This window comes from Hypoxylon fragiforme (genome assembly GCF_022984875.1).
Source record: "Hypoxylon fragiforme strain CBS 206.31 chromosome Unknown GGS25scaffold_6, whole genome shotgun sequence".
Lineage (NCBI taxonomy): Eukaryota > Fungi > Ascomycota > Sordariomycetes > Xylariales > Hypoxylaceae > Hypoxylon > Hypoxylon fragiforme.
The window spans coordinates 2,433,842-2,446,349 of NW_026054761.1; the positions used below are offsets into that span (position 1 = coordinate 2,433,842).

The 12,508-nt window shown below is 47.2% G+C and overlaps 3 protein-coding genes across 3 annotated transcripts; 1 reads left to right on the top strand and 2 right to left on the bottom strand.

Moving 5' to 3' along the window:
* Window positions 1–172: 172 nt before the first annotated feature.
* On the bottom strand, window positions 173–2,832 carry GGS25DRAFT_496177 (decarboxylating 6-phosphogluconate dehydrogenase). Its single transcript, XM_049261502.1, has 5 exons — window positions 2,592–2,832; window positions 2,249–2,281; window positions 1,627–2,182; window positions 1,115–1,549; window positions 173–1,053 (listed from the first exon to the last, which is right to left on the bottom strand). Exons 1-5 carry the CDS (start codon window positions 2,603–2,605, stop codon window positions 613–615), a joined length of 1,479 nt encoding a protein of 492 aa, XP_049115905.1. The 5' UTR covers window positions 2,606–2,832; the 3' UTR covers window positions 173–612.
* Window positions 2,833–4,240: 1,408 nt separating this feature from the next.
* Window positions 4,241–6,271, top strand: GGS25DRAFT_496184 (RNA-binding domain-containing protein). The gene is made up of 3 exons (XM_049261503.1): window positions 4,241–4,335; window positions 4,406–4,478; window positions 4,536–6,271. The coding sequence occupies exon 3, from the start codon at window positions 4,677–4,679 to the stop codon at window positions 5,889–5,891; it is 1,215 nt and encodes a 404-aa protein (XP_049115906.1). The 5' UTR covers window positions 4,241–4,335; window positions 4,406–4,478; window positions 4,536–4,676; the 3' UTR covers window positions 5,892–6,271.
* Window positions 6,272–7,436: 1,165 nt separating this feature from the next.
* GGS25DRAFT_337030 (triose-phosphate transporter family-domain-containing protein) lies at window positions 7,437–9,763 on the bottom strand. Its single transcript, XM_049257942.1, has 3 exons — window positions 8,935–9,763; window positions 8,525–8,828; window positions 7,437–8,467 (listed from the first exon to the last, which is right to left on the bottom strand). Exons 1-3 carry the CDS (start codon window positions 9,610–9,612, stop codon window positions 7,614–7,616), a joined length of 1,836 nt encoding a protein of 611 aa, XP_049115907.1. The 5' UTR covers window positions 9,613–9,763; the 3' UTR covers window positions 7,437–7,613.
* Window positions 9,764–12,508: the final 2,745 nt, after the last annotated feature.

Genomic DNA, 12,508 nt, shown 5'->3' on the forward strand with positions numbered 1-12,508 from the left:
GGGTCCTTACCTAGTACTTCGTAGGTAGCATCCATTAAGAACTTGCACAAGGATTGTGGCTAGTACTAGGTAGCTACATACCTGTGCCACAGTTTGTATGGTCTGAAAGCCAATCACAGGCGGCCAGCATACCTCCTACAAGCCTACCTACGTCTATACACAGTAGTAGGAGTTTGATGATAACAACATCATCTTGCACATTTTGATGCGATACTTACAAAGACGACTTTACCTCAACATACTATACTATTTACCTATATATGGATTGTCTCAACAACTAGCTTACGCCAGGGTTTCTATACCTCATCACAAGGCTCTGATTATTTCAAGTTCATTTACAATCAGACACTTTGCCAAAAAGGGGAGACCAGTCTAAGAGAGCTGGTATATCTACCTAGGTAGTTTTGTTTTTTCCAATTGTTTATTGGCATTGACTATTTTGCCATTATTTCATATTTGACTTTAGTCTTCTAAACCGGGATGCATATGTTATACCATAGCATGCTTTAGTTTTAAAGCATACCCTTTCTATCTATTCAGACGGGGTTTACCCACGCGCCAACTTGGTTATTGGCAAGTTACTTTCCCTCCTTGTTTACACAAGCCCCCTTTTTACGCTTGGTATGTAGACGCGGAAACATTTCCTCCACGGCCAGTCCAGTTCACGTGGTGATAGTTGCCCTCGGTGTATTTGGCGTTGGCAAGCTCGGGCTTGACCAGGAAGGTGTGTGCTCCAAAGTAATCACGTTGAGCCTGGAGAAGGTTGGCGGGTAGGTCCTTGGTGCGGTAACCATCGAACCATGACAGAGCAGTTGAGAAAGCGGGGGTCGGGATGCCGAGTACGGCTGCCTTAGCAACGACGTCTCTCCAGCCGGGTTGGGCCGTGTGGATAGCCTTGTTGAAGAAGTCATCAAATAGCAGGTTCTCTAGGTCGGGGTTGTTTCGGTAAGCAGCGGTGATATCCTTCAAGAAGACAGAACGGATGATGCAACCACCTCTCCACATCAAGGCGATTGAAGGCTTGTTGAGCTTCCACTTGTACTCCTTCGCGGCCTGTTTATTTATGGTTAGCTAACTGTCCATGAAATAGGATAAAGCGTGGGGTGAGTCAGACCTCTTGCATCAGCATGAAACCTTGAGCATACGAGATGATCTTGGAGGCGTACAGGGCCTGCTCGAGGTCGTCAAGGAATTGTTCCTTGCTACCCTCAAACTTAGTTGTTCGGCCGACATATTGCAGCTTCTGCGAGGCCTTCGTTCGCTCAGCCTTGACAGAAGACAAGCAACGCGCAAGCACAGCCTCGGCAATCAAAGTGACGGGCATTCCAAGGTCCAAGGCATTGATGGCAGTCCACTTGCCGGTTCCCTTCTGGCCAGCCGAGTCGAGGATCTTCTCAACTAGTGGCGTTCCATCCTCATCGTTGTAGTACATGATATCGCGAGTGATCTCGATCAAGAACGAATCCAAAACGCCCTTGTTCCACTTCGCGAATACATCTCCCATCTCCTTGTTCGACATGCCAAGACCTCGCTTCATGATATCATAGGCCTAAATAATCAGGTAAGCTTTTTTTTTCCTTCGTCATTTGCTAACAGTTGAATTTGTAATGAGGGGGAAAAACGAACCTCGCAAATAAGTTGCATATCACCATACTCAATACCGTTGTGCACCATCTTGACGTAGTGGCCAGCACCCTCGTCACCGACCCACTCACAACAGGGCTCGTCGTCACTCTTGGCAGCGATGCTCTGGAAAATGTCCTTGACGTAGGGCCACGCCTCTTCGTTACCACCGGGCATCAAAGAGGGGCCGTATCGAGCACCCTCTTCACCACCGGAAACACCGGAACCGACAAAGCGGATGCCCTTGGTCGACAAGTACTTAGTTCGTCGGTTGGAGTCGGGGAAGTGAGAGTTGCCGCCGTCAATGATGACATCTCCCTTTTCTAGTAGAGGAAGTAGGGTCTCGATCCAGTCGTCGACGGCCTTGCCAGCCTGGACTAGCAGCATGACACGGCGAGGGCTCTTTAGTTTGGAGATGAACTCCTCGTTGGAGTGGGCACCGACAATGGACTTGCCCTTGGCCTCGTTCGCCAAGAAGGCATCGACCTTGGAAACAGTTCGGTTATAGGCACAGATGGTGAAGCCGTGGTCGGCCATGTTCAGAATAAGGTTCTGACCCCTACGTACAAAATATGAATACCTCGAGTCTATAGCAAAGGGGGGTTAGGAGGCTGGTGCAACTTACATAACGGCCAAGCCGATAAGGCCCAAATCAGCACTTTCGGAATCGTTAGCATGACTTCAACGGAATAAATGGCTCCTATAACGGAAGCGTGAAGATCAAGATAAATGGAAGAAGCTCGCCTTGGGCCTCCTAGAGATTGAGTTATGTTGGCAAGACGAGCCCTAGAGGGCCCGAGGAATTATTTCAGCTACATGAGTCGTGAAGACGTTATGAAAACAAGACGGGACAAGACAAGATTCTTCGGCGGGGTGAAGCCTTTGATGGCGGGGTAATCATCGTCGCCCGACTAACAGAGTGAAAAGGGAAATGGGAATGGGTAGAGTAGATGGATTGTTAAACTTACACGGGGCCAGACATGATTGCGGTTGTTCTTATTGTTCAATTGTTTTAGTGGTTGGATGTAGGTATTTTCACAGAAAATAGAATCAAGTTGAAGGTATGGGAAAAAGAAACAGCGCAACAAGCGGATGAAGACGGGAAGTGCGGTTACTTTTCTATGATGGCAGCCGTTAGGAAAAGTGGATTTGGAGGGGTAGGTGCGCCGTCAGGGTTTTTTTTTGTTTTTTTTCTTTCCTTCTTTTTTTTTCTTACGTCGGTTTGTTCATCTTGTTAATGAAATACCTCACCCCTTGCTCTTCCTTCAACTTACTAACAACATTGAATGTCTAACATCCCTGGCTATCCTAGTACTTTCCTACTATTGCTACTGTAATGTAGTAACCAACCTTACCTAACATGGAAGTTTCCCAAACACAAGGCTGATATTCCCAACTTATTCGTCCGTCCGAAGGTACGAGGCTTATTCATACCCTTCTGTTTTTTCTTAACACTTTGTAATATGTACCTGCCTACCTATCTGGTACAGTGCTAGGTAGGTTCTCCCCCTTACTCACATCGAGTGTTTGGCTGTAACCTAGAATTGTAATACATCGGTATTCTCGCTACTGTGCCAGTACGACCCTGCTTCTCGGTAGAATCAATCATATAAAAACAGGCCATTTTGTTCTCCTCAAGTCAGAAGAGACGCCTCATCTTAGTCTTGGGTGATTCAGAATTTCCCCGTCTCGCCTCAAACGATGTTTCGCAAGAATCCCCCGGGGACGTGAATTGTGCCTAGCCTTGAATAGGTACAGGTAGGAGTCGCAGGACTATGAGACATGTAGCGATGTTCGGAACACGGAGATACCGGAAAACGATAAGAAGACCCTAGTCACTCGTAGTCAGGGGCTATTTTACGATGCAAGCGAGCAGTATATTGATTCAGCCTAAGACCTATATATCTTCTTTACTCTAGAGATCAGGCCTAATTACTTAAAACACAAAACTTGGTCGTCTACCCAGCCTTATAAATCAAGTTGCTTGAGTGATTGCAACAACATTGAACCGGGCCTTATTCATCCACAACTAGGACAGAGGTAGGTTCGAAAGTCAGGCAACAAATTAACAGCCTAGAACGTGCCTAACCCACATACGGGCCAATCATAAATCGGACCTAAATGCTCGGCCCTTTATGCGGATTGCCGGGCCTCTAGATTCTTTGATATATGACTTGATGCAGCAGGTGACCCGGGCATTTGACCGTAAGCCGGGGAATAAGACAAGAGAGAATAAAGAGGTACATGTATCTTGGCTCATTCAACATCAGAAATATACTACCTAGTAGGTAATGGCCTTGGTAGGTTCGTAAGCAGCAATCACTGAAATATTTACAAGACGAAAGATTCGGTAATTACCTAGTTAGGTACATAGGTATGTGTAGTAACTACTTCCATTCAAGTTGTTCCAAGTTTCAACTTCCAAGTTGTACGGTTGTACCTATTTAGGTCATAAGAAAGTTGGAGCTTGACAAGTGCCAGAGCTATTAGACAGATGTCAGCTCAGCCCCACCATGTTATCAATAATCAGCCACATGCAAGGTCATAGTTCACACAACACGTGATTTACTGAAAGTGCCAGCCACCTGGCACATCTTAAGCTCAAGAACTTTCCACCGTGCACCCTTGTTCTAGTAGGTACCTAACCTAATCCAACTTCAGGTTAAGGATAAAGAACTTGATCGTTTCTTACCATTGAATAACTATTTCGACGTATGTACACAATTCACAACGACACCAACAACAATTACTCGTACTCACGATACTAAACGAAATCACACAGTCCTTGCCGATAAAATATAACAACGATACGAAGGATTCATATACACCTACATCTATAGGTACCTAATACTCGAGTTCGTACTACTTACACACGTGCTACATACGTATAGTAAACTTACCAGCCTCCGAAGAATCAAAGTCGAACAAGAGTTCTGCGACAGCAAGGGAGAAAGAAGTCTAGGAAATAGAGACACTTGTTGGTCTCGTAGGTACGTGTTGATCCCGAAACACCAACACCACCTTTTTTCTTCGGGCGCACAGCAAAATTCATCATGTCCTATCCGCCTCCTCCAGGCTCGAACTCCCTACCACCGCGCCCACCACCATCGCGCGTCTCCGGCTTCAAGCCCGCCTTCCCCTCGGCGGCGCCGCCACCAACCCACACACCGAGCCCCGGTGCCGTCGCCAATCCATACGGTGCACCACCATCCGCCTACTCTAGCGCTCCGAGCTATGCCAGCGCCCCAGCTGCCCGCTATGGGGCTCCCCCTCCCTCCACGTCTTCGTCGTACCAATCATACGCGCGACCGGGTTCCGTGACCGGCGGATATCAGCAGCAGCAATCATCCTACCAATATCCAGGCCAGCCAGGCCAGCCAGGCCAGCAGCCGGGCTACCAGCAGAACTACTACGGTGCCAGTGCCGCCCAAGCAGCTCCTAGTACCGCCTCCTATGCCGCCCCACCCCAAATCCGCAATCCCTTCCCCGCGCCCTCGCAGGCAAGGACCGATGACTATGACCCGGACATGGCGGCTCAGATTGCTCAATGGCAGAGTGCCTACGTAAAAGATCCCACTAGGGAAGGGGGTGCTGCCCCCGCACCGGGAGCTGGAGGACGAGGTGGTTATGCAAATGGTGCGATGACTTACACGGCGGAACCAAGCACCAACCCTGCGGCCGTGGCAGCAGCAGCAGCAACCGCCGCCGCGACCGCCGCCGAGACGGCAGCGAACCCAGACAAGAAAAAGACGGTAGTACGGGCAGGCGGTGGACAGAAATGGACGGACGACACGCTCCTCGAATGGGATCCCTCACATCTACGTCTCTTCGTCGGTAACCTGGCCGGCGAGACCACCGACGAATCCCTCTACAAGGCCTTCTCCCAATGGAAATCGCTGCAGAAAGCGCGCGTCATCCGCGACAAGGTGACGTCCAAGTCCCGGGGCTACGGCTTCGTGTCCTTCAGCGACCCGGATGAGTTCTTCCAGGCCGCCAAGGAGATGAACGGCAAGTACATCCAGAGCCACCCGGTCGTCGTCCGCAAGAGCACCACCGAGATCAAGCCCGCCGTCGTCAAGGACAGCAAATGGCACCGGAACAACAAGAACAAAAACAAGAATAACCGGAACCGAGGGAATGGCGGATCCGGAGCCGGAAATGGTGGTGGCAAGCACGAGGATGGCTTCGAGCCACATCTTGGTCCTACGCCAGCCGGTGTGCACAAACCGGGCCAGAAGACGAAGGGGGGGTTGAGATTACTGGGTTGAGTGAGGTCCTTGCGAGAGCAGGACCAAGCTCGTCTATACCGAACTCGCATACCCACTTCCCCGTCCATCTACTTAACCTTACCTACCTACCTCCCTATATCAATAATGCCTGCCTCTTAGGTGTTGAAGAGATCAATCTCACAGGATACCATACCACACCATGCCAAATCATACCAGCCAACTGCTACCCAAAGCCCCTTGCCTAGGTACCACAACCATAAGACAAGACCAAAAGAAAGAAAGAAAGCTTTCCTTCTGCACTAGGTAGAAACCTTCCAGGTATATGTTGTACATAACTTGTACACACGTGCGTACTCGATACCTATTAATAGACCTTCAAGTGAAATGAAACCATACCTGCTAGGTACATGAACACACAAGATCTGTCCGAGGACTTCTGTACCCTGTGATACGTTGTTCGTGATATGTGATACCAGATCGACGGTGGTCTCTTTTTAACTGTCTCTCCTGGTGATAGATAGATACCTACTTGTTCATGAAAAGGACCTTAGGTATTGTAGGTCACTGGCGTACATACATACATACCTTACCTACGTTAGATAATAATTACTTGCGTATAAGGAAGGTAACCTAGTATGTACATTCATTCATTCATTGCCCACATAACTATAAAACACGTCCTTCTATCTATCTATCTACCTATCCATCCATCTTCCCAACTGTTACCTTTTTCTCTCGCCTTTTACCTTTTACCTTTTACCTGTGTAGGTAGGTATGTAGGTATTCTAGATTTGATTTCTACAGCACTTCTCTTCTGTATGTAGATCGACATTCATAGGAAATCTACCTACCTACCTACCTACCTACAAATACAGTATACATACCTCTCACCTTACCTTTTTTTCCAAATGAAAAAGGCAAAGCTGGGAACAACCATCGAATCATAAACACCCTCATATTAGGAACTGTCCATATTCTTTCATACCTATAGATATATAGACTATGTATGTGTATATATTCACGTCTAGGTACCTAGGTAGGTATGGACTCATAAGCGTGTAACGTGTAAGGGCAGGTATGTATGTACGAAATGCTCTCCTATCCCACAACCATGGGCAAGGTAGAGAGGAACAAACAAACGAGAAGTATAGCTTGCCTATACTTTCACATCTTTAAACTGTATGTGCCTATTTACTTTCCATCCCTTTACTTTCCATTCACCCCCCCTTATCTTCCCAGCATCTCCCCAGCATCTCATTTCATCCCCTCACTACCCCTTTACGTTCCGAACGTATCATCACATCGCAATCTACCTCATCATCGCCAATACTTGTCTTGTTTCTCTTTTTCTTTTTCTTGTTTTTCTTTTTTTTACATTGACTTCGACGGGGTTGATTTGCTGTCTTGAAGACAGTGTACTGATGTGAGGTGAGGTAAGGTACGTCCGTTTTGGCAATGGGAATTTCTCCGAAACAAGGTCATTCATTGCCTCTTCATTTTGGTTCTGTCTCCAAGTCCCAATGCCACCCACACACATCAAGCCCTTGGCAAACTTTGCCTTTCAGACTGAATACCAGGGTAGGTCTCTCTCTCTCTAACCTCGATTAGGGCCTGTTCCCCTTGCCTTTTTGATCACAGCTTGGTATGTACCCTCCCTTTCCAAGTATGTTATAATCCTTAAATATACAAGTTACGCCAGTTATATGCCCGTCTCTAATGTTGTGTGAATTTTTTACATACGAAAAGCCGAGCACGCGACTATCAATCCTCTCGAGAACGTTCAGTCCGATGAGGCTCCGTGGAGCTTGATGGTCTGGGAGTCGACATGAGATCGGCATGGCTCGTTGGGAGCAGATTGTCTTCTACACCACTAGCGTCATCGTGGGCCAGAAGCCCTGTCTCCTCCTCATCAGAATCACTTCCCCGATCGACCTCGCTCGACGAGCCGGACTGGGCTTGGTAGCCTTTGGTGTGCACATCCAACTGGGCGTCATTGCGCATTTTGGACAATTTGATCCAGTTATATGCACCAATGGCGCAAATGGTTATAACCAAACCTGAAATGTTGATAGGTGTAAGTCTATCATCGAACACTAGCGCCGCGGCTGAGATCGTAACCACTTCCTTGAAGATGCCAGCAATGGAGAGCGTGACCACGCTACTCCGCTGTAACAGAGCAAATTCGCTAGCTGTCATCAAGAAAGCAATCGTTCCCGGGAACAGCAGGATCAATGGTGTCTTAACCACACCCCATTCGTTGCTGAGAACCCTGAGCCCCTCGATTAACTCGAAAATGCCCTCTGCGGGAATTGCGATTAGGATCAAGGTCAGAAACATGATCGGCGCCAGGAAAAAGATGCTGGAAAATGGATTCGAAGTGGCCGGGTTTCGGAGCAGGAGAATCTGGGTGAGGCCCCAACGGAAACCAGAGAAAAAGGCGGCGGCTATAACGAGGATAAACCCTCCCAGTTCAAATTCAACTTCTCCCGCGACCATCATCACGACGCCTCCTGTCATGGTGGCAATGATGGCTACCAGTTTCCACGTAGGAGTCTCGAGGCGGAAAAGAAAGGCGAATATCAGCACAAAGGCAAGGGAAGAAGATTTACACATAGCTATTGTTGATCATTAGCGTTCATTGTTCTCGCCATTTGTAGTGTAGCATTACTTACTGTAAAATGTAAGGGTGATAAACTTCAAGGATGTATTTCCTAATCCGATATCTAAGCCCGTTGCCGCACCGCAAGGGCCAATCCTCGTCAAATAAAATAATTTAGTCATGATCGGCCGCTCAGGCTCGATCTCGTGGCGCGATCTGCCTAGATCTGAGTGGTTCTGCGTGCTGCCAGGACGTAAAGAAGGTATGAAGTATAAAACTAAGCCGGCAAGCGTGAATTGCACTATCATGTGCAATGAGGTCGTGAATAGGGGAAATGCAAAGTTGAGCTGGCCTGAATCGAACATCCATTTATTATACTGCAAGTTAAGAAAACAAGGTTGTCGTTAGTCATGTTCTGATTGAATATCCTATTTTTCTTGTGGTCAAGCAAATAGGGCAGGAAGAGCAACAAGGGCAACTTACCAAAGAAATTGACAGTGAAAAGAGATACCAGAGTAGAATCAAGGTGATGTTGATAGTCAATTTCTTAACGACATTCTGGTCCGCCTCCTTTCGTTCTTCGTCCGTGATCTTGTCTCGTGCGATTCGCTGGTCTAATCTGGTGTTTCGTCGTCTCTTCGCCTGCTTCCTTCGTTTATCCTTCTTCGTCAAACCCGTCTCCTCGTCATCGTGTAAATCCTCTTCCGACATACTATCATCTTCCCGGTTATCCGACCTGGACGCGTCCCGACTATGACTCTCTTCCGATATCTTAGCCTCTAGGTCACCAGAACTCTTAATGCTGGTGGCACGTGGGCGCGAAGTTCGCGAATTGGAAGGCTGAGTAAGACTGGGATTGGTGGCGGTCAACGTACTGCGACGGCGGCGATGCCCTGTTGGAGCTATAGGATCCATCTCGATGTCTTCAGGTTGGCGACCGGCTGTGTTGGTAGTAGAAGGATTGGCACCATCTGAGGACCAGTCTGCTCTGAAGCTGGTGGTAGCAGAGGAGGCGGATGGAGGGCTGGACAAGTCGAGACTGGTAGGACTATTAACAGTGAGAGTTGTCGCGGGATACGGGTATGGATATGGATATGGCGGGGGGGAAAGAGTGGACAGGCGTCGTTGAGAAGAATGATGGTTGGACAAAGGAGAAGGCATATTTTAATAAGTCAGTTGATAATAAGATTAGATAGTGTAGCCCGTTGGGACCCGAAATGATATAAACGAATAGGACCAGAGCCACATCAAGCGTCAAGCATCATGTATGTACGAGCCCCCTAACCTAAGGTCATTAGGTAGGTTAGGTATGTACTGTATGCACTATTGCACTAGGTATGTAGGGTATGTAGGGTATGTAGGGTCAGGTCAGGGCTGGTCAGGCTGGCTAGCTGGTCAGGTCCTCCACCCTTCACACACCCCTGCCAGGGCTGCCAACAGTGCCAAGGACTGCCAGGTATTTTTATGTACTATGTAGTTAGTAGTAGTGTCGTTTTCTCAACTGCTGGAGTAATCAGTATGTATGTATGTAATAACAGAACTGCCCAGGTGGACAGAATTTACCCAATAGCGCTGAGGCCTAGTTTGGAGACTCCAAGCCTTGGGAATTTCAATGTTGACGAAAGAATATCAAGGATTGAATTGAATTGAATTGAATTGAATTGAATTGAATTGAATTGAATTAGGACAGAGTTGTTGACCCGCCGGATTTAGAGTTAGCCGTATAAATCAAGTGGGTATTATTATCATGATGGATACATTGTAAAGTTGTGCACATGTGGGTACTAGGTACTAGGTTAGGTAATTATGTATGTTATGTCCTTGTTGTGCTTGCTTTACCTTGCTTTTAAGATCAATTCAATCCATTGATGCTTCCAGACTGAAGTTCCAGTTGCTCATCTCTTAAACCCTGCAGACCCTGTTTTAGTAGGTATGTGCATTGTGCAGTACCTACCGTACCTACCCTGGTTCTTAAGCCCAATGTTCAGTCACCAGTGTTCTCCAGACCCCTGCCCCTACCCCATACGTAGTATTCTCCAAGCAGCACATGTGCAGTTGCTGCATGTGGTGAATGACACTACCGAAAGTGTATGTATTGTACAAAGTACCAAGGTAGTTACCTGGGAAGCTGTTCATTCAGCCCTAGCACCTATGTATGTAACTATTGTACAGTAGTTACATGTCTTGGTTGCTTCGTTCATTCATTGAAGAACAACATTGACAAAATATCGCCGTATTCCTGAACCAATAACCTAAATGGATCCCGCCATCGTCCCAGAAAAACATTCATGTTATTTTATTTAGTTCCCCGATAATACATCCGATGGCTTTGAGTCAATGTTCCTATACGCGGATATTGAAATACCTTAGTTAGGTACTTCAAGTTCGTATGGATGTTAATACTACTAGTAGTAGAAAAAGGCTTCAACATCTAACATCCCACCTACATATGTACCTACATTGTTCCTGCCTTACCTACCGCATGTAGGTAAATACATACCTGCAAGCAAAAGAGTTGAATTGGCCAGTACTTGAATACGGGGCAAAGCAAAGCGGCAATTTTTAGATTCGATTCCACATTGCCGGCCTTAGCATGTGCATCTCAGGGGTTCCTTTTTTACATACATATTCACCACCAAACTCTAGGATCCCGTATTCCGGAACAAAAACATCCATTACTATGTACTAGTAGTACCCAAAGGTATAATCTTAGGTAAAGTACTACTAATAGTACATAGGTTAAGGGGAAAACACGGCCACTTAATGGAAGCTTACATCCTTTTACATGCCACCTTCGAGGCCAGTCGAGACTCAAGTCGTCTATGTACACATGAACTCTTGAGTAATTCAATTCCACTCGCGCGTTATCGGTCTGAGTCCTGACTAGGGTGCAGGCCATCTGGATCACGGACTTGACTCTTGGTATGTAGATGATACATAGTGTATAGGTCCTGCTATAGGTCCAAGTCCAAGTCCAAGTCCATACATCCATAATTCACAGGCAAATGTTTTGGATAAGCAATCGAGCCTCATGGGCAGGTTTCGGATCTGGGCTCCCAATGCATCATCAGCCAAACCCCCATGCCGAATTCCCGGTTCTGGCCCAGGCCCAGCGCAGCGGGTCGTCCCGAAGAGTACAAGAAGCGCAACGAATCCACCGACCTCGAGTCCCGACTGCATCCTCTATTTGATGAGTGTTGGGTCGATAGCCGATAGCTTCCAAGCGGTTCCGTCGAAGCTTTACAAACCGGAATACCAAGCAACATTCGACCGTCGAAGTGCAATCTAGGAGACTACCACAATCCCACAATCGCAGCTAGTCAATAAGTAAACAATTAGGTAACCATCTATGTAGTTAGTGGAGCTTCATATCCGCAACGCATAGCACGAGGCTAGCTTCCGCAACATTCAAGGCGTGAGTCGGAAGCTGGCCTCTAGTGCTAGACCGTAAGCCCCGGACATTAATTGACTCTCACATCCTCACATCCTCGCACTCACCTACATACGCCACTCGGCACGTGGACATATCACCGACCTACCAGCCAGCCTACCAAGTTAACCATGATCGATCGACCTCTCTCCGAACTAACCTTAACAACTTAGTGGCATAGCATCCATCGATCTATCTCATGGGCCTAGGCTAGTCGATTAATAAAGGGAACCACCGGTTTTGCAATTACTACTCTCTTCATCTCCATGAGCTCCATCTGCTCCCCAGTTCATTTGTGTAACCCCAAGAAACCGCGTAGTCTTGCCCCGTCTTAGAACTAACGAGAAACAAGAAGAACTTATTTCCCCCCCTCTTCTTTCATCGATGGATATGATGCCTTGCTAGATTGACGTCAACAAGTGCTATAGTTATCTTGAAATGCTAGTTATCTGCTCAGGTATATGTAGGCGCATAAAAAGTACTACGCAAGTGGCTGCTTACCTACAGTATATCAACTCCCACCCCTTCCTACCTACCTATGTACATACCACTCCCAAAGCATTATCAGATATAAAATATCACTACTACTTCCGACGTCCCACATAGGTTCATAGCTAACCTAGGTAT